General features: G+C 28.5%; 1 protein-coding gene across 1 annotated transcript in view; it reads left to right on the top strand.

Annotated features, from left to right (window-relative positions):
- Positions 1 to 12,209: 12,209 nt before the first annotated feature.
- LOC129960610 (glutamate receptor-interacting protein 2-like) overlaps positions 12,210 to 19,044 on the top strand; it is a 223,371-nt gene continuing 216,536 nt past the window's right edge. Inside the window, exon 1 of the mRNA XM_056074134.1 lies at positions 12,210 to 12,280. Within this exon, the coding sequence (XP_055930109.1) occupies positions 12,217 to 12,280 (64 nt within the window). The 5' untranslated portion in view covers positions 12,210 to 12,216. The remainder of the gene's footprint in view (positions 12,281 to 19,044) is intronic.

Genomic DNA, 19,044 nt, shown 5'->3' with positions numbered 1-19,044 from the left:
GAAATTTGCAGGCACAAATTGTAGAATAACTTCAACTAGCAAAGATTAGTTATTCTCACTCTTTATAAATCTTACACATAACTATTTGCTATATCAAAGAAATATCTGCGATTTCACTCACTGTAACATAAAACATTTGTTTAAATTTACTTTATCAATAACAATTCCTTAAAATTATTTCTTTGTTTCTTATTTTAGGCGATTATATTATGCATTATTAGTAGATAATTTTAAATACTCTTTCAGCATTTCACCGTCTGCTTGAATTCAGAATTAAGTAGTTGACGGAAAATCGTATCGTGATGACTATGTTTCTTGCTTTGATTTGTTTCGTTAATTTGGCCGTAAGCACGATTTACTTCTTAATGTTATCGAAAATTTAATTTATAATAAGACTAAGTTTTTTCAGTTTTTTTTTTTGTTTGGCAAATCTGGCTGTATCACTATTATTTATTTCGGCTTATTTAATTCCTTGTACACTGCAGCAAAGAATGTGCGTGAATTTTTTTTTCTTCCTACTGATGGAGATTTTCTGTCAGTTTGCATCAGAAACGAAAACAACTAATTAACTCTTTGATTTTCCCGCATATTCCTTGGTGTGCGCTATATTTGTAGTACATTTCTTCTTCAATTTTGGAGTAAAAAATCCTTGGATATTTTAGCAGCAAATTACATCAAAATTTTCATTTCAGTTTTTCATGAACAAATGAAGAGCTTGGAAATACTCACATATGAAGTTGTTGGCATCCAAAGTTTTCTGAAAATAACAGTTTTAAATTTTTTCTTTGTCAGTTACTTTATAATTAGCGTAATTTGATTTGTCATATTTTTTCAAACTGCGGTCTCTTTTTTATGTCAGTGTGGGTAAATTACGTAATTCTAAAACAGTAAGAATAGTGAATTCTTGACATCTGTACTTACATTTCCATTTCTGTTTCAGATAGGTAAATTTTCTACTTCTTCACTATTATTTAATGTTCACTTCACTGCTTCAAACTGATAATTAGAATTTTTTTTTTCACCAAAGTTAAGATAATTTAAAAGTGACTGCTGTTTCTTTTTGTTATTCACTGCCGAAGTGAAAAATTAAGAAAAAGATTTAAGAAATAAAAAAAAAAAGATTAAAGAACTTTTAGAGCTTTTTCTGTTTATTATTTTAAAATTAGTTTTATAAATGAAGTAAAAAGATAAAAAAACCATGTCTTTCTTGAATTTTGTTAAATGCAGCGACAGAAACGTAAACTCTTAAATAGTTAATTTCATAAATATATATTCATAACCAAACAAAATATATTTTTTTCGACTCTTTTTATTAGGAATCCTTTGAACATAATTTTTTCTGACACCGAATTGAAAAAGATTTTTTTGTAACTGAAACTCTGATGTTTTGAGAAGCGCATTTCTTGTCATCAGAACGGATTAATATACACGCAGTATTAGGCAGATGCCAAAGGGCTCCGAGACCTATCGTTATTTTTTTTTTTTTTTTCAATATTTTCTAAGAAATTTTATTTACGGAGGATGATAAACACAAGAAAATTTGTTCAAATATAAGCAAGTATCGTTTAAATATTGGATATTTATTTATTAAAAAAGAAATGAAATGCACACTTCAGAAGGAAAAACTACCCACAGAGTGCATTATAATAAGAACAGCAAATTCATAAAAAATAGGAGATATAAGAAATGAATGACAAGAACATTTTTTAAAAATGTAAAATTGTAAAAGATATTTAAAAGTTAAATAATTTCAATCTTAAAAAACGTTAAAAACACATTAGAAATTTAAAAGTTGATTTAATCGTAAAAACATTTTGTTTTGACAATTTAATTAAAGAACTTGTAAAAACACCAAACGTCATATTAAAACCATCAAGCACTTCCAATTCGAATAAATTCTCATTATATAAATATATTATAAAATTTGTAAAATGAAAATTTTATTACATAATTAAATTTTACAAACACGTTCTAAAATATGCTGTTGTCTGAAAAGGTTCCGACTGGTACAGTAAGACGTACAGTCACCGTAATCAATCATGTTATTGATCGTAATACAAATAAAAGTCATTGTGGCTATGTATGTATGTATATTCGTAAGAATGTTCCAGATCTTCCCCTAAGCAACCGAGCCGAATTCTAACAAATTTTGCTCATTTATTATTTAAAACGAGAGAAAAAATATTGTCAACTTTTTAAAATTCAAAAATAAATTAAGAATTCAATTAATTAAAAATTAATAAAATTTTCTCGTTTTTCGGGAGTAATTTCGAAGAAAATTATTTTACAAGATATATTTTCATCCATTAAAATCCATTTTCAATTATAGCAATTTCATTTTCTTGCACTTTCTTTCATATTCTTTTTTATGAATTCAAAATTTAATAAATCATTGAATAAATGTAGACGATTTAAAAATTAAATAAGGTTTTAGCATTTTTCAGCGATATTTTCCAAAACTATTACCTCACGAAAGTTACTTTATACCATTTTTGATTTTTTTAAAAAAATTTCAGTGACACAAAACAATTTTTTTTTTCTGATGTTAATATTTTTTCTTCAAAATTAATTTTATGTATAATTTGTAAGATATTTTATTGTTGAAAAGCAAGAATACAAAAGACTAACAGAACACATAGCAGAATTCTGGAAGAAAAAAGACGATTAATAATTTATAACGACAACTATTGATTCTATTTATTTTCTTGCTTTTTAACGAGAAATTAATAATTTAGTTAATTATCTCAAAGTGGTGATTAAAATCTTTCTAGCACTTCAAACTCTGAAAGAAATTTGAAGAATTTATAACAAATATCAATAAATTATGGAGAAAATTAATCAACGGCTTTAAAATTCGTCTGGCCATTCTCATTTTCATTAAAATATATTTTAGAAGCTAAAAAGTTATGCATTATAATATTTAATACAATACAGTTTTTACATTAAAAATATTACACACGGAAGCATTTTAATTTCTAGTAAAGTCAGGTATATCAACTAATGCCTTTATTAAAAAAAGGGGGGGTATAATGTCGGGATTTCAAATTAGGAATCTTAAACTCATTACAAAGATAAATCAGGAGAATACTTTATAGAAATAAAAAATATATATTCGTGAAGTAACAAAACACATTATTACCGGTTATTATATAATAATATATTATTCTAACAATATATTTAACTAATTAATTTTATATTAAGTTGTATCACAATTCTAACTAGTTATGTTAGTTTATAATTTAAAAATTTTCCGTGGCTACAATCATATTAAATTTAAATTGTGTTAAAAAATTTTGCCACTTTTTAAAAACTATTTTGCTGAAAATTATTTTCCTATAAAATTTTTTATAGAGAAAATACAAAAACCAGCTTTCTTGAAACTGATCCGAAATCAAAAGTTTTGTTTCTTCAATTTATAAAAATTCATTGCTTAAAACTTCTTTATACAGAGATTAAAATGAAATTTAACTTTAAAAAATAATATCTAGTCTTAAAAGTTCAGGAGGGTAAGGAAGAACTCCAAGTCCCGCATTTCCTGAAATTCCTTAGAGGGCTCTGTTAATCATATGGAAATATGTTCAATAAATTAAATTAAGCTAATTTAAGAGATATCAGAAGACTTGTAAAAAATTTTCTTTTTATTTATTTATTATTCTTTAATTTTGTTAGCAAAACAAACAAGAAAAGAAACTGACAACTGTACAGTTTTCAGCTGTTCCTTGAATTTTGTAAAATGAATTGAAAGAAGAGAAAACTATAATTTCGTACGTTTTCAGCAGTAAATTCAAAATTTTAGTTTTCCCCAATACAATAGAGCTCAGAATACATATTCATATGGTAACAAAGGATAATAAACTTCCGATTATCCACAATATTAAGCAAAGCGACACCGCGAAAGTTCGAAAATGCCTGAAAAGGATAAAAACAACAACATAGAACTTTTGAACAAATTTTATTTGCATTATGGGATATACATATACAATTATGACTAGATAAACAGTGGATTTCTATTTTTACAAGTCGATTGTTTTTATTTATTTATTTTGAGTGTAAAACATATCTTTTTCTTCTTTTTTTTATAAAAATGATCAATTATTTTTATTTATTTTGATTGTTAAAAGATTTTGACCGCAGAAAATCAAGAACTTAGAACACAATTTCTTTTCTAACTTTATTTATGAAGAATCATTCGAGGATTTTTTTTTCTTTCTCGTCTAATTCAAAAAGTCTTTTTGTAACTGAAACTAAACTGACTACAGAAACACGTTTCTTGTCATACAGATTCCAGTTATTAACATAGAAGTAAGAAGTCTCGTTATTATTTTTTTTTTCAAAGTAAGTTCGTTGGCCCATTGGCGATTTTTTTTTTTTAATTCGTTAGGAAACTTCCGAGATGTTTAAACGCGTAGAAAATAAATTCACCTCTTTGAAGTGGATGCAGTGGTTAGTTTAAGTTGATGTATTTCCTCAAAATGAAGATTTAAAAAATTAGGTCGCTGATTTATGAGAAAAATAAAATTATAATTCACATTTCTATGAATGATAACTTTTTTAGATCATAAATTTTTATGAAATGCCAGAGAATCGCTTTTAAAGCCAATAAGTTGTTTCTCACAAAAAGTTTCGCCATTTGTTTGCGTTCTTCATTTCTTTGAGATTTTCTATTTATATTTAGCTGCGCATAAAAGAGAAATTTCAAGGACGGCCATAAGCAGCTTGGATTTCGATTCAAATCGTCGCTGTTATATCAAAATATCATACATCAAAATCCATATACAGCTGTAGACTATTACAACTGAAAATGGCACAGATTTAGTTTCAATATTTATTATCGTTGATAACGAATAAATAAACATCGAGTAATTTTATTAAAGTAAGCTGTAGAAATTATGAATGATATTTTTAATAATTTAAAAAATAATTTCCTTAAATAAATACTTTAAAGAATTTTTAATTTCAATTTTTTTATTATTAAGATTTTTATTTAAATAATTTTGTGTGTATATTTTCTCCTCTTTTATTTGCGCGTTTCAATCTTTTGGGCACTTGTCTTCTTTGCTACAGTTTATTTTCAGTTTTTATTATTACTGTAGTTGTATTTTTTACTTAGGTATTTGTTGTTGTTATACATTTACTTGGATATTTTTGGTTGCTGTTGTACATTTACCTGGATATTCTTACTTTTGATTGCATAGTTTTGGTATACTTTTGTGAAGCAAATAGTACGCTACAATTTGAATACAATATATTCAATGCAATAAAATTTCAATATAATATAAAAACATTGAATGCAAAACAATAAAATTTCAAAACAAAAAACGTAGTTCATGTCAAAGTAGTTCAAAAAAATTTTTTTTTTTAAGTGGGAAGTTATTTATAGCATTTTTTGATTGAATATATTATAAGTAGTAAAATCTTAGAATGAATTAAAACCTTAAAAATATTAACTGCAGACAAAAAATATGGACTAACTCAATTTACGAAAAAATAATTTAGAATAAGAGCCATTTTTGCTGTTTATCAGTTTTAACTTCGATTCAAAAAGGAATTCGAATTATAAGTGAATTTTAAAATTATGCTAAAAGGAGAATATTGAATTGAACGGAGGAAAAAAAAATCGACTTGCATAGGAATTCAAATTAGCCAAGCTGCACCATTATTTAACCCTTTTTTTTAAAAAAAAAACAAAAACTTTCTTCCTTGTTTTTCTTAAATTGTAGAAACTGAAATGAATACTCTTAAGTAGACAGTGTTTTCACCAAGGCATATAAAAAGTCATGAGACCAATCCACGCAACGCCTTAACCACATGATAAACATAATTGCGTAAGTCTTCTAGAACTAACTTCGCATTGCCTCACAGCACACTATGACATTATATTTCAACTCTTCCCTCAATGGATATAAATATTAAAGTGGCTATATTGCGAAATGTGTCGTTAGAATATGAATCGATTCCATTACTTACGGCTAAAACTTTAGCATAAACTTAACTGTTATGTTTAAAGATACATTGACACTTGCTACTACTGGCAGTGTATTTATAAGCTTTTATATCATTTTACTTGTTTTAAGTTTGTAAAGATGAAATTTTGCAATCATTTTTCCAATTCACTCACTTTCTGATTTGCCAGAGTTTTTTAATTTTATTCATTCGATGATTTATTCTTTTCATATTTTCAAATTTAAATTATCAGTTAATCTAAATTTTGATTTCATACGAGTGGTGTTATTTGGTATGAATTTTAGCAAAATTTATCTCAAACTCCCATAATATTTACAGTATAGAATTAAAAATTCCACAGAAAAGTCGAAAATAATTAAAATAAAAGTGAATACACGAGTAATAATAATAATACACGAATAATACGAGCACTTTTAATTCAGGAATTAAAGTGCCTTTAAAAATTATTTTTATTGAACTTATTTCCATTTATTATCGATTACAGAACATTTAAGATGGCGGCGACCTTGAAGTAAGGCCTTGGCTTTGGAGTGGAGGATTCCAGAATCGAAACCCGATCCCACTTAACAGCTATTATGTATGCGAGATTTGTTTATGTGTATTCTGACGTCTTGCGCCAAACGTCCTCCCGCTGATGTGGTGCGGAAGTTCGGAGAAGAGGCGCAAGCTTACGTGTCGTCCTCGTCGTCTGACTGGGTTCAAAATTACGACGTTCGCCCCATAACAGCCTTAGTATTGCTTTTAAATGGAATGTTAATATAGCTAAACTAACAGAGAATATTAATCTATACAATGTGAATGCTATGAATCATGTTAGATCAAGGAATCTATACAATCTATCTTATGTATAGATTCCTTGCATAGACCAATGCCTCTTAAAATACTGAATTTCTTCTATAAAATCTTACATATAGTTGTATAGAATTTTTCTATAGATTTTCGTACAAATTAAGCTGCTTGAGTATCAGTTCGATTTTTTTGAAGTTAATAAGAAAGAATAATTTAGAAAACCATCATGAGCATATTTGAAAATTCATCGAAGAAATTATTTATTTAAAAGTTATTTATATGTATCATTAATTATACTTCATTTCGTACTAAAAAGGGATTAGCAAATGGAAAAAAAAGTTCATAAAATTTTGATTTAGATTTAAAAAAAAAAAAGAAGACAAATTTAAGACTTAACAGAGAAAGAGTCCTTGAAAGAGATGAAGTACGTTTTCAGACAAAAAAGTGAAAGATTATCTTGTATTTAGTAGTTTTAAACTCAAGTATTTATTTCAATACAAAAAAGTTCATAAAATAATTTTTTAATTCAATTAAAAAACGACAGATGCCAGACTTAAAAATCCACAAAAATCCTTGAAAGGGATAAAGGAAATGACAGTTTCTAATGTCAAAGAGAAATTATCACCTGACTTTCCTAATCATTTCTAAAATCCAACATTAATATACAAATCCAAAAAAGATTTTAGAAACTAATGACTTTTATTTGGTCATCTAAATGAAATTAAGGAATAAAGAAAAAATGTATTTAAAAAAGTTATTTAGAAATGTAAAATTACAAACAATAAATTAATTGTTCTAATTTTTATATAAAAAATATAAAAATAAGAAAGTGAAAGATAAATTTGAATTTCTGAGTTGTTGGTCTTGTATGCGAATTCATGAAAGTGTCTGGAAACAATTATTTTCATTTGCATGTGTACAAAGAAAACAAATCTTTAGAAAAATTGTCTTGAGGAATGAAAAACTACAAACTATAAATAAATTTTCCTGATTTGAAATAATTTATTTATAAAATATAAAGGCAGGAAACTGAAAAATCTTGAATTTGTGAATTGTTACTAATATCATTAACTTATACGGGAATTCAAAAAAGTTTACAAAAAAAAAAAAAAGTCGCTTTTACTTTTATTGCGTATAAATGAAAAAAAAAAAAAAAAAAAAAAATTAAAGAATTTCTTGAGAATGAAAAAACGACAAAGCTTTCCTATTTTTTACACAGAATTCCGTCACTCGTTATAATTACATCTAAAGATTTTCTGCTCTAAGAGTTTCTGTATTTAAAAGAATAATTTAAAAAAATCCCTTTTTAACAATGGATTTAAGGGGGCTTGTAAAGTCACGCTTTCGAGACCGAAGGGATCGCAGTTTGGGATCCAATTACACCGAAGCCCTGACTGGTAAGTGAACCAAATGCACGCCACATACGTCGGGGCCAAATGTCCTCTCGCCAGTATGGTGAAGAAATTTGGAAAACGGGTGCCAGCTCAGATATCGTTTTCGTCATCTGACTGTTGTTCAAAATTACTAGGCCCGTCACCAAATAGCCTTAACGCTGTTTAGAAAGGTGACGAGAATATTACTGAGATAAATTAGATTTGAGAATACTTCTCAAAAATCATACCTTGATTTAAAAAAGATCAAATCCCTTAAAATTTGCAAATTTTTAGTTTTTCCTTTTAACTTTTATTCATCTTGTGCAGACGATAATTTCCGCAGTAATTCACAACGAAGAAATTTACTAATGAAATCAGCTCAAATGTTAAATATTTCTCAGGATGTATACACATCCTCAATAAGCGAAAATTTTGAATCCAAACAGTAGAATATGAGAATAAATGTCTGAAAAGTTGTATAAAAGAAAAAATAATTATGAACCACACAATCGAAAAGTTCAAAATTTTGTCGGAAATAATAAGTTCTACAAAAAACATACATTCAGATAAATTCTTGGTTTCAAAAAATTGAATAAAATTCTCACAGACTGTATAAAGCATAAAAGCATTTCAGGGACTCGACAAGTAGAAAATTTCGAGATTTAATTGAGCCGAGCCCAAACCAAGAAGTTATGTCGAGGGTTTTAACTCAAAGCAACGGTTCTGTGAATGCTTTACATTAAATTTAAATTAGAGAGTAGATAAAAAGAAAAGCATTTAAAAATTTTAACGATATTTCACGATCACAATTATTTTCTCTTCTAATTATAAAAGAGGATATATGTGTTGGAGCTCTACAGGACAGATCTAATAAAGATTTAATACAGATATACTTTGGAGGACGGAATGTGCATTTCGGAGTTTTTTCTTTGAAATTTGGTTCAAATTTTAATAAATTAAAAATTAAGCGAGATTTTGGCATTTTATCTCAATAATTGCCAAAAATATAGTTTTACAAAAATAATTTTTACGTTATTTTAAAGTTTTAAAAAATACCATTTTAATAATTCCAATTGTCGCCTAAATTTTCCCTGAATATTGCCAAAAAAGTTTTTAATAATTTTCTGATTAATTTTTAACAATATATAGCATTATCGCAACAAAATTCATTACGTTTTCATTGTTTCATCAAATATTTAAGCGCATGACTTTTTCCCCACTGTTGAAAATTATTGAAAGAAAGACTTGCATATTATCGGTGTTACCTACATGAGGTATCGGAAAAAGGAATTAATTATATTACCGCAAAAGATAACACGCAATTTTGAATTAGATTACCCTGATATTTAAGTTTGTATGCCACTACGATGTCATGGAACTCGGCTTCATTAGGAAAGTTCATGTACAGAATAAACAGAACATAGTATTAAAATAACACAACTTAAACGTCTGTCAGAATTTGATGCATAAAAATATGTTGAGGGAACCATGAACATCAAGTTATGCATAAGAGATTTAATTGAAATTAAACACAACTCATATTCTTGGCGAGAAACTGGTCATCAAAGGCGACTAGTTGTAAACATAGAAACAATTAACTTCTCGGCATCTATAATCAAATGATAAATAAATAGAAATATTGATCTCAAAAAAATAAAATTTGACTAGAAATACTTGCCATAAACAACTTAAAAATACCTTTATATATTCTGCGTAACACAAAGTTCATTGTTTTTATATAATTATGATTCAGGAGCCATGCCGAAAACAATAAATCGTTGCAACTGAAAAACAAAACTGCTGTCCGTTGAATTAAAATCCAGACATAAAGTTTCAGAGAATTTTAAAACTTCATTCCCAACCTTGCATATAAACATATCTCAATTTTAAGAAAATATTACAGTTTCCTCTCAATCTAGATTTTTTTAAAATAAATTTGTGATTTAAACTCTATAAATTTAATATGGAAAGAAATGCCCAATGTTAATCATATGAAATGATTCTTAAAGGCCATGCGAGTTCATGATTTTGGTGCAATTAAGTTTTGATCCACGCCAAACACATTGCAACCACTTCGGAGCTTGTTTTTTGTAAAAATGACTTTTTCAAATTGATGAAAAAGAGAGCAGGTATAAGATATAGAAGAAAACGGAATATTTTTGTTTACCGAAAACATCATTGGAAATTTGAGTGGCAGCGAAGGGCATACGGAAACAGTGAAAGTTCTCCAATTGAGCCAACAGGGAAGTCGCCATTCGATCGATCTGTGGCCAAATATAGCAGCCTCGGCGCTGGGGAGGGTAGCGGAAGGTTGGTCGTCTGGAAGCTGTCGCGACGGGTTTGTTGTGTCTGGCAGACCCCTCCCTTCCCCCGCAGAAATCGAAAAGCGTCTGGAACACTGGGCTAAGGACGTTTACTTTCTAACAGTTTCGGTGGAGCTTTTGCATTGACTTTGTCTCGTCACGGAGGTTAACTTCTTCAGACGACGGATCGACTTTTTCATTTTTGCTCTTCCCTGTCTACAAACGAATGTCTGATGGACGCTGCATGGGGAAGCGAAAAACTACGCGAAAATAAGACTTTTCGCAAATGATGCGGGCTGCGGACGAAAACTCACAAGCCCTGAAAGAAGATGACGCAATTTTTGTGAATAGCTAACCCCATATGCTACTCGTACTTGGAGGTGATCTGCTATTTCTAGCCCATATATGCGGTGACCAGGTTTTTTCACGAGAGAATAAAACACGAGTTTCAAAATGATAGGAAAAAGTTGGGTATTCTTCAAACGAATAGTTAAAAAAGTGCTGCGCGAAACATGATAAGAAAGAGGCGCAGCTCTTTACTTAGACATTTCAAAATCAACCCTCCTCTTTTTTTTTTTATTTCATGCTTTCGACATTAGTCATTCTGTTTTCTTAGGAACGAAGCTGTTCTTCAAGTTTAGGAAGCTATCAAAACAATAAATGTTGCGGAGGTACAAAAAATCAATTAGCTTTGCCATTTTCGCGTTTATGTTTTAAACGCGAAAATGGTAAAGCTACGAAATGAGCTACTAAGCTAATTAATTGTAAAGCTGCAAAATTAAGTAACTATTTTCTATGAACTTTTTAAGAAAAGGAGAGAAACAGAAGAACTAACTAAACATTATTTAAATATATATATATATAAAATTCGATACCTGTACCAGTTACTCGAATTATGAATGCGCTAGCAAACTGATTTACAGTATAAAGTAAAAGAAGATGATAAAAAATGGAATAACATTTTGAAATGCAAATAAACAAACTTATGACAAAATTAGATAGCACTTTCAAATCGCAAACTTATGATAACAGTATAAATAGTTAAATTTTAAAATGAAATCATTGATTTCTGCGTTTTCAAGGCTTGCGAAGACCCAAAGCTAATCTTCCATTTGATAGAGAATGAATATCGTCTAAATGTTTTTGTTTCGATTTTATACCTATACCTGCGACAAACATTATCAAAGCATTTATTAACTGATAAAGAAACTGGAATTGTTCAGCAACGGTTTTTGAAATAAAAAATAAGAAATGAAAACACTGGAAGTAAATCCCATTTGACATGTAGTGTAAATTTAAAATTATGCTAAAACAAGATGATTGTTTCAAATCATTGATGAATTTTAAAGTATTCATCTTCGCGATTATATCAAAATATCGTATGTCAAAACCATAATGACAAAACATGAAGCAATTTTAATGGAACAGCTGGAAATACTAGCTACATATGATATTTTATTACCATAATTTCAAAGCAGATGTAATTAACTTATAATTTTTTTTGTGCGTGTCAGAGAGATTTTTTGATAAATTTGGCAGACGACATTTTGATAGAACAGGGACGATATATGAAAGTACGTTCCTTTTGAGGAATATTTCCTAATAGCAATATATTAAAATCATTTTGCTTCTGAGTTTCTAATATTTCGATTAACCTTGATTTTTTTTCAACGATTTCGTAATACAAAGAATCTTGAAGGCTTCAGAATTTTAAGTAGAAGTTTAATTAGATGCTTCCTGGCTAGCGAGTGCAGATGTATTTTCTAGGTGGAAGCGAGGTCGAAGAAATGAATGCCTTCTTTTTATTTAAGAAAAGTGGTATTTCAGTTACATGTCTGGGAAGAAGGCATCGTGAGTTGGTCTGTTTTTTGTCTTAATATAACAATGAAAATTTGATATTAATTCGGTTTTAGCAGCATAGATTTTATATCATAAAATTAAATTTAGATACAGAAAGTTAAATTGGAAATCATCTTAATTGAAATAAAAATCATAGTGGCTATGTATGTATATATATATATATATGTTTCATATCTCCGCCTAAATGACCGAACCGATTTCAAGGAAACTTTACGTACTTATTATTTAGAGTAAGAGAAAAAATAACTTCTACTTTTCAATATAAAAAAATAAAATAAAATATTACAAAAGCCAAAAGTTAATTTCATATTCAATTAATTGGAAATTAACTGAAATTTTGTTGTTAGTTTATTGTAACTTCTAAGATATTTTAATACCATCTCACAATTCAAAATTTTAACTTTTCATATTAAATTTTTTCTGCTTTTTTATATTTTTACATTTTTTAAAATTAATTCTTTTAAAATTTAACACTGACGATTTTGAAATACAAGAAATACAGTAAAATTCTGCTCTACTCTACCGCTAATTTTTGAAATTTCTGCTTCTTGTTTTTTGGAATGTTTTTATTGGTTTTAAACAATTATTTAACGGCGACTAAAAGAATTGAAATTAAGAACTGATATACCCTTTATTTACAAGTAGCCAAGGACAGTGAAAGAAATGTACGGTATATAAAAGAAATGTGTGCACTGCATTAATTTATAAAAAATGAGTTTTTTCCTTAAAAATATTATTTATGAAAGGTTTGAACTTCCAAATAACGCCAGGTATATCAAATAGTAACTTATAAATTTAATGTAACAATTTTTAAAAATATTTATTAGAAGTTAATTTATTTTAATTCTTTAGAATTAAAATAAACAGAAATTTCTTGTTTTATTGATTTTAATTACTAACTCCCTAGTACTTAAGAAACATAATCACAATAAAATAAAAATTTAGGAAAAAAATTTCAAGAAAACTAATTAACAGTTATTATTTTTCCCTTCTAGGTTATCAATGAAATAGTATAAATTTGATATCATAAAATGTTAATATAACAGCACTGATTTCATGATTTTATTATAAAATTTACCATAAAGTAACACTTATTTTTGCCTTCATATTTTTTTAGAAAATAAAAATTTATAGCCTATAATTAATAGAAAGTCTGTGAATGAAAAACTCAACATCAGTAGTATGAATAACTGATATAATACAGAGTGATTAACGTAAGTAAATATATTTGTTCATCAGATAGCATAATTTTATCTGAATAAAACTGAAAATAAAGGAAAATATCTGACATTTAGACAGTCATTCAATATATAATTTACAGAAAATAATATAAATTTGAAATAAAAATAAATAACATAATATTCAAAATTTCAAACATTAAAATTCTTTTTTGGAAATATGGTGAGATTGACAAAATTGAAAGAATATTTATAACACAATTTATTCTATGTTTAGAAAGACTTTATTTTTTATACTGTGACGAAATTCCTTATTCCAATTAATTTAAAGGAGTATAAAACAGAAATGTATATGTATTTTCTAACAAACAGTGGTTAAATTTAGAAAAGTGATAACAACTCCTACAATATATTTAAATAACTACAGGCATGTTTAAAAAACGAAATAATGAAAGTTCGTAGAGAGTCCTTTTCAATATTTATGAACTGAAATACTTTTTTCATTAAAAAAGACAACAAAAGTTTTGTGATATCACATTCATAAATATAATAAAATGCAAAAAAAAAAAAAAAGTTGATAGTAGCAGAAAGTTTATTATTTGTAGAGCTATCAACATACTAGACACAAAAACATTTAGAAAAATTAAACAAGAAATATGTGGCGAAAGAGAGAGAGAAAAAAGTTTTCAGTGTGTATTTTTATAAAAATTTCCTTGAAAGAGGTTTAAAATAATGAATTTTTTAAAGAGATGTTTGAAATAAAAATAATATTTCCAACCTTTTATTCTTTGATTTATAATTCCTTTTTTAAAAAATATTATGGAATCTCACAATCATATTTGTCGAATTCACTTCTAGATGGCGCCATTTGTGTGGAATCAAAATTTAATTAATCTATAACCTGTTAATTAAGTTCTGAAAATATCAAAATTATACACTATCATCGAGGACACAAATGTGCAAAATTTAAACATTTTCGCAGGTAATGAAGTAAGTGAAAAATTGATTACAGAAGCCCGTCTTTACTAACATGAAACAAGTTAAATAAAACTCAAATTGAATAAATGTGCATAACAAATGTTCACTCCTTTTTTGCAAAAATCTCGATTTTTTTGTGAATTAGAATCGCAACAACAATTTTACAAATTGAAAAAACTTTGTTAGTGAGTTATATCTTAACATTTTTTAGGGAAGAAAAAAAAGTCAATGATTCGTTATTCCTGAGAATTTAATGAAAATATTTTAATTGGAAAAGCTTTGTTAAATCGTCTAAGTCGTAATAAATAAATAATAAAGGAAGCGTATTTTGAAAAAACAAAAAGCGAATTTAATTCTCAGTTTTGTTTATGTTTTTTTTTTTTTTGATCGAATAAAAAAAGTGTGCGAAATATTCAACAACTTCGTGTACAGAGGCAAACGATTCTCTAGCCTGTGCCGATAAATTATTACGTGTGGATGAAACCTACCAAATGGCTTTTGAAAACGCTGTGAAAATGCAAACAGTTCTGGGCGACAAACAGAGCCACAATTAGGAGAAACCAGTTACGTGAGATCGCTGCTCGCAGAAAGGGGAAAAAAAAAAAAAAAAAAAAAAAAAAATCCCTGTCTCAAAATCGTTGGTAATACTAGATTTCCCATCATCTGCGTTTGAAATGTGGCCTATTCTTTATTCTTACGGTAATGTCTTCGCAGAAATTGTTCTGTTTCTATGCAGCTATTTAATAATTTTATTCGAGAAATAATGACGTGAAACAGCGATTTTGAATGTGTTGATAAAAATGGAATAATAGCCCTGAAATGGTGAAGAATAAATAAAGAAGAGTGAAATCTTCTCCAAGTACTGATGTTGTCCTGTCGTTTATCTGGTTCTTTTTCAAAATTATATCTTTAAAAGCAATGATCTGAAATCCGCAAAAAAATAATTGGACTTCACTGGGAACAGCGAGCGAAATATTTCAAAAAGAAAACGATTGTTTTTCCCCAAAATAATGACGATCTTCGACGAGAAAAAAGCTAATAACCCTCTTTCATTTCTAATTTAAGATATTCAGAGGTTAGTTAAATGAATTTTAGTCTTGTTACAAGCTTTTGTGATTTCTTAAGAAAATATTCGTCATGCCTCGCATGCTGTCGAATGAAAGTATTTTAGATGAAAGAAAAAATATATACAATTCTTTATTCAACATGTTGATGACATAATAAAAAAGTAAACATTTGGATGCTCCGTCTGGTGAAGTCATGATATTTATTATCAAAATATCACAAAAGTAAAATTATAGGGTATACACTGAAAACTAAATAATTTCAGTATTTGGTACAACCTCTCGAACTTGTACCGTCTGACAAATAAACAATTATTATAATAAAGTTAGCAAAATATTTGAAGTGGTATGAATATTACTTGCCTAGACTGGAAACGTATCATTATCTTGCCTTGGAGGTGCGACCAGCTATTGAACTCAGTTATATAGCCATCTCTTATCAAAACTAAATTCAAATAAAACAATTTAATCATGATAAGCTTTGAATTTCTACCAAGCACATTCATGTTCTATAAAATTATGAATTAAATCTATGATTTAGTCAGTTTTAATTTAATTAATTTTTTTATTTATTTAATCCCAGTCACACTAAAAAATGCAAGGGGCTATGAAATGTAATGCAGATTTGGGAGGGGGGTTAAAACAACCATACCCAAAGATATTATTTTCGAATCGGCGATGAAATGGTCGGAATACCGTAAAACCTAGTTTAGGAAATCTCGAAACTTGACCCAGTTCAACCCATTAAATTGATATATGGACGTACAATGTGTTTGTTCAGTGCAGGAGTATATATACATATATATATTTCTGAATTTTGTTTTTCGTATCGAGCTACTACAAGCAGACAGCCAAACGAAATTATTTCCAAGAATGCCTCTACTGTCCCTCCCAAGCAATTAAGTGGTTAAGGGTTATAGAAATAAAAGCGGAAAAAGCTAACACGCACGTCGTTTTACATTTTCACGCGTGCGTTTATTATGACGTCTTGACTTTTATTTCTTTCTTTTTTTTTTTTTTTTTTTGCTGCCTGTTCTGTTTGCGCAATAAAAACGGATATCCAGCAGACACAGTAAGTTCTTCCTTCCTCGGTTATCTGTGTTCCAAAACACTTTTACAACAGTGTCGGAACAAGCCTGCATTTTTCCCAGACACAGTTATTCGAATCTGAAAGAAAGATAATGCATGGCTATGAGATAAGCGTTCGCTGAGTCACAACTAGCGGTTTTACAAGAAGACATCCCACAAAATTGCGGTTCGGATCGGGAACTTTGTGATCCCGAGCAAGCTTTGCAGGAAGGGGTTCGACGTCCTGTTCAAGGTCACTTTTTGTAGGTACAAGAAATCCGATTTTCCCATTCCGGCGTCTCTGAAACATTCAGCCCGGAATGAGATTTTAATTGAAGTTTATTTTCGCTCCACCTGAAATCCAAACTGAAAGGAGGTTCTTTCGAGACAGTCACTGGCCCTGTTGGAGGGAAGGGTAAACAATCGTGTCTGCGGAAAAGGGTTGCGTCATTTGCAGATTTCCAGTTCTTTCCAATAGGCGAAAACGAACCGGTTTTGTGACTCGATCGGCCGCTCCGCACAAGCCTTTCCACATCGGATTAATCACTAAAAATAGGACTTCCATTCGGTTTTACTCTAACATTCATCTTCTGTATCGGGAAAAAACATTTCAGAAAATTCGTTTTTTCCCCCTCAGTTCAGTTAGAATTATTCTGGATTTTTCAACATCAACAGAATTCAGCTCAGTCTTAGACAAATGCCTGTTATTGAGATGAGTTTGATGTGAATTGGAAAAACTACATTTCATTTTTTTTAAAAAAACACATAGCATAAAGCGTCGTCCAGGATTTTACAATTTTCTAGTACAAATATGGAGTGGGTGCTCTAGTACGTAAAAAAAATTCTTATATTGTTTGGTAAATTATTTTTATATAAAGAAGAAAAAACAGAATTTCATATAAATATTCTTTTCAGCAGAAAAGCAGAAATTCTTTTCAGCAGAAATTCTTAAATATTATAAAAGCAGAATTTAGTATATATATTCAGTCATATTCTTTTTAGATATAATTATTTATTGCACTTATTTTAAGTAAATGACCATTCTTGTAAAAAAAAATGGGTTCAGCACTCTTGCAGCCAGAATATTTCCAACATATAATTTTCCAATTTCAGCAATAAATAAAATACTGATAAATACACTTTATTAATATTTCATCTCAGTCTGAGGGGGTGTTTATTTCAAAAAGGGGGGTGAAGGATCAAGGGAATTTAGGAAATAAATTCGGTCAGATTTCCTAATCTTAAAACAGTTTCTGATCTACGCAAAAAGAAGCCCAATGTAGGGCTTCATTAGTCCCTAGAGCTCTAGGCATACCCCTAAGGGGCGTTCCTGCACAGTGTAATGAGTTTTCGGCCTGTAATTCACTTTATGAAATATATATATATTCTTCTATTCTTGCCCAAGCGGTCTGCCTGACCATTACAGATTCTGTTTGAAAAAGAAAATGTAGTTCAGGATATATTAAAGGATAAATTTTTAGCGTTTGATTTTTTTTCAGGTTACGACATATTTAATATACTTATATTTATATACTACACACATATTTATAAATAATCTTAAAAACACACAATACAATTGCAAGGAAAAAAAGAACTTTAATCTTTAAAGTATATTGCAGACGGATTATTTTTTAGTCGGAGTACATCTCAGACGGAATATATTTACGAATCCAAATGCACACACAGTTCAAAGAATTTTTCTGTAAATAATTAACGTAATTAAATATTCGATTTTACATCAGTGACAAATATACTCACCTTTTATATCTAATTATTTCTTATGAATAGGCATTGCAGTATTTGAATAAAGTGAAAGCGTATTGGAATATGATGCTGATTGTTGCGAAACAATTTCGTCTGTTTTTGTGATGTTAAGCCAACTGAATTTTCAAAAATATAATTATTTTAAAACAATGCAAGCGAATAAATTTAATTTTGAGGAGGATATAAAGCTTAAAAATTAAAAAATAACTAGATAAATAACATGGATAATTTTGTTCGGTGTCTTGCAGAAAGAAGATAGATTCCCATTCTAATGGAAGAAAGAAATCACCTCTGTGGTTTAAAGAAGTTTTAATGTTTTGTTTGTTGGCTGGCCCGTTTCCGTGTTGTGACATTTCAACATACACTAGAAATGAGCAATGTGTCTTAATTTATCTCTTTATTCAAAGTAAGATTACGTACTCGCATATCCTGTATTAGAAAATAATCTTTTCAATCTAAAAGAGAAATAAACTTTATATACGCAGTAGAATTAAATAATTCGGAGGTTTTTAATTCGGTTTCTTCATTATTTCGTACTTTTATTTTTCAGTTTCTTCCAGCGACAGATTCTGGTATTTTGTGGCTCTAGGCTGTACACGTTATGTGGTACTTCTTTTAATGAGCTAGTTAATTTGGCTTCTTATTTCAACATAATTTTAACACGTTGATGATTTATTTATATTAAGTTAATTTTTATCTCCTT

This window comes from Argiope bruennichi, chromosome X2, assembly GCF_947563725.1.
Source record: "Argiope bruennichi chromosome X2, qqArgBrue1.1, whole genome shotgun sequence".
Taxonomy (NCBI): domain Eukaryota; kingdom Metazoa; phylum Arthropoda; class Arachnida; order Araneae; family Araneidae; genus Argiope; species Argiope bruennichi.
Note: the sequence above shows the minus strand (reverse complement) of the source record. Positions and strands in the feature narration are given on the sequence as shown.